The sequence below is a fragment of the Piliocolobus tephrosceles genome, unplaced genomic scaffold (assembly GCF_002776525.5).
Source record: "Piliocolobus tephrosceles isolate RC106 unplaced genomic scaffold, ASM277652v3 unscaffolded_30126, whole genome shotgun sequence".
In the NCBI taxonomy this organism is placed as follows: domain Eukaryota; kingdom Metazoa; phylum Chordata; class Mammalia; order Primates; family Cercopithecidae; genus Piliocolobus; species Piliocolobus tephrosceles.
In genome coordinates, this window is record NW_022313340.1 from 16,360 (window position 1) to 19,837 (window position 3,478).

A 3,478-nucleotide genomic window follows, 5' to 3' on the forward strand; every position below is an offset into this window, starting at 1 on the left:
CATACTGGAGAGAAACCTTACAAGTGTAATGAGTGTGGCAAGACCTTCAGTCAGGAGTTAACCCTTAAATGCCATCGTAGACTTCATACTGGAGAGAAACCTTACAAGTGTAATGAATGTGGCAAAGTTTTTAATAAAAAAGCGAACCTTGCACGTCATCATAGACTTCATACTGGAGAGAAACCCTACAAGTGTACTGAGTGTGTCAAGACATTCAGTCGAAATTCAGCCCTCGTAATTCATAAGGCTATTCATACTGGAGAGAAAGGTTACAAATGTAATGAGTGTGGCAAGAAGTTCAGTCGAATTTCAGCCCTTGTAATTCATACAGCGGTTCATACTGGAGAGAAACCTTACAAGTGTAATGAATGTGGCAAGGGTTTTAATCGAAAAGCACACCTTGTATGTCATCATAGACTTCATACTGGAGAGAAACCCTACAAGTGTAATGAATGTGGCAAAGTTTTTAATCGAAAAACACACCTTGCACATCATCATAGACTTCATACTGGAGATAAACCTTACAAATGTAATGAATGTGGCAAGGTTTTTAATCAAAAAGCACACCTTGCACGTCATCATAGACTTCATACTGGAGAGAAACCTTACACGTGTAATGAATGTGGCAAGGTTTTTAATCAAAAAGCAAACCTTGCACGTCATCATAGACTTCATACTGGAGAGAAACCTTACAAGTTTAATGAGTGTGGCAAAGTTTTTAATTGAAAAGCAAAGGCTTGCACATCATAATACAATTCATACTGGAAAGAAACCTTACAAGTGCAATGAGTGTGGCAAGACCTTCCGTCACAATTCAGTCCTTGTAATTCGTAATTTATACTGGAGAGAAACCTTACAAGTGTAATGAATGTCGCAAAATTTTTAATCAAAAAGCAAATCTTGCACGTCATCATAGACTTCATAGTGGAGAGAAACCTTAGAAATGTGAAGCATGTGACCAAGTTTACAGTAGCAAATCAAGCCTCGAAAGACAGGAGAATTCATACTGGAGAGAAAGCTTACAAAGGTGAAGAATGTGACAGTTTTCAGTCACAAGTCAAACCATGAAAGACATAAAAGTTCATAATGGAGAAAAACCATAAAATTGTAAGAATTTGTGTCAAGGCTTTCAGGCGTGATTCACACCTGGTACAACATACTAGAATTTGTACTGGAGAGAAACCTTACAAGCGTAATAAGTCTGGCAGAGCCTTAATGAGCAGTCAACACTTATTCACCATCAGGCAATCCATGATGAAGGAAACTTTACTAATGTAATGATTGTCACCAAGGCTTCAGTAAGGCTACAACCGCTGCAAATCGTTGGAGAACCCATAACGAAGAGAGATCATACAAGTGTAATAATTGGCAAATTTTTCAGATATTGTCCATACCTTGCAGTTCATTGGCAAACACACACTGGAGAGAAACCTTACAAATGTCATGATTGAGGCAGGGTCTTCAGTCATGCTTCATTGTATGCAAAACATAGCAGAATTCATACAGGAGAGAAACCTCACAAGTGTGATGATTGTGGCAAAGCCTTTACTTCACATTCACACCTCATTACACATCAGAGAATCCATACTGGACAGAAATCTTACAAATGGCATCAGTGTGGCAAGGTTTTCAGGCCGCCTTCACTCTTTGCAGAATATCAGAAAATTCATTTTTGAGGTAATTGTTCCAAATGCAATGAGTATAGCAAACCATCAAGCATTAATTGACATTAAAGTGTTTATGTTAAGAGGACTGGGCCAGCTGCAGTGTCTCACGCCTGTAATCCCAGCATTTTGGGAGGCCAAGACAGGTAGATCACTTGAGGTCAGGAGTTTCAAATCAGTCTGGCCAACAGACATGAACCACTTTTCCCAGTTTGCTTTTTGTTCTTTAACAAAAACTGATAGGGATTTTTCTGGGTATTGTGTTGAATCTAAATCACATTGGGTTATATAATTATTTAACAACATTAATTTTTCCAAACCATCAATATGGGTTATATCTCTGTATATGTTTTTAATCATATTGATCTATGTTTGTAGATATCAAGGTACAAACTTCTCACCTTTTTACTTTTATTCCTAAGTCTTTCTTTAAGTTCTCTAGCAAATGGAAGTGTTTTTCAATTTTGTTTTAAAATTGTTTATTGTTAATGTATGGTAATTCAACTAATTTTTGGTGCTCATATTGTGCAGATACACTGAATGTGTTTGTTAGTTCCAGTAGTATTTTGACTGACTCTTTGTGATTTTCTACACAGAAGATCATGTCATCTACAAACAAATATAATTTGACTTCTTTCTTTCTGATTTGGATGGGTTTGATTTCTTTTGCTATTTCATTGCTCTGGCTAGGACAGCCAGTATTGATTGAATAGAAGGGGTGAGAGCATTCTTGCATCATGTGAGATCCTACAGGAAAAGCATTCCATGTTCCTTGCTTCGTTATCTACTCGTTGGTCATTTCATGGATGGTCTTTCTATTGTTGAAGTAAATTTCCTTTTCTATCTATTTTGTTTAGGATTTCCATGATGAATGGATGTTGAATTTTGTGAAATACTTTTTCTCCATCTATTGAGATGATGTGGTTTTCATCTTTCATTTTGTTCTAGTGAAATATCACATTGATTTGCTTGAATATGTTGAACCATCCTTGCATTCCAGAAATAAGTGGCACTTGAATATCTACAATCCTTTCTATATCCTCTTGAATACAGTTTGCTAGTACAAGGGGGTCTTCAAGAAGTTCCTGGAAAAATACGTATTTTGCATATTAAGAGAAAAATCCTGTGTGAATTTCCCAGTTTTTGCACCAAAATAAACTGGTACAAATCTGTTATAACATGTCTGAAGAGGATCTAGTTTGAGGCACTCAGAAGGATAAGACATGAGTTTGAAAAGAGACTCTATCTGCTGGACACAGTGGCTCACGCCTGTAATCCCAGCACTTTGGGAGGCCGAGGTGGGCAGATCACCTGAGATCCAGAGTTTGAGACCAGCCTCGCCAACATGGAGAAACACCGTCTCTACTAAAAATACAAAATTAGCCAGGCATGGTGGCACACGCGTGTAGTCCCAGCTACTCTGGAGGCTGAGGCAGGAGAATGGCTTGAACCCAGGAGGCAGAGATTGCTGTGAGCCAAGATTGTGCCATTGCACTCCAGCCTGGTCAACAAGAGCGAAACTGCATCTCCAAAAAAAGAGAGACTCTATCAAAGCAATATAAATCCTGCAAAAATTGAAACAAAAAGAAGCATCAAATTTACAAGGAGACCAGATGCAGTGGCTCAGGCCTGTAATCCCAGCACTTTCAGAGGCCGAGACAGGTGGGTCACGTGAGCCCAGGTATTCAAGACCAGCCTGGGCAACATGGTGAAATCCCCTTGTCTACAAAAAATACAAACATTAGCTGGGCATGGTGGCATATGCGTGCAGGGCCAGCTGCTGTTGAGTCTGTGGTGGGAGGATGGCTCGAGCC

The 3,478-nt window shown here is 39.0% G+C and overlaps 1 protein-coding gene across 5 annotated transcripts in view; it reads left to right on the forward strand.

The window, feature by feature from the left end:
• The window catches only part of LOC111530400 (zinc finger protein 813), a 15,640-nt gene extending 12,606 nt beyond the window's left edge, over positions 1-3,034 (forward strand). For 3 of the 5 annotated variants that reach the window (XM_026451703.1, XM_026451702.1, XM_031935077.1), the window contains one exon: positions 24-3,034. In XM_026451703.1, the coding sequence (XP_026307488.1) occupies positions 24-726 (703 nt within the window). In that variant the 3' untranslated portion in view covers positions 727-3,034. The other 2 variants (XM_031935076.1, XM_026451701.1) reach the window with 1 other exon arrangement.
• The last annotated feature ends 444 nt before the right edge of the window (positions 3,035-3,478 follow it).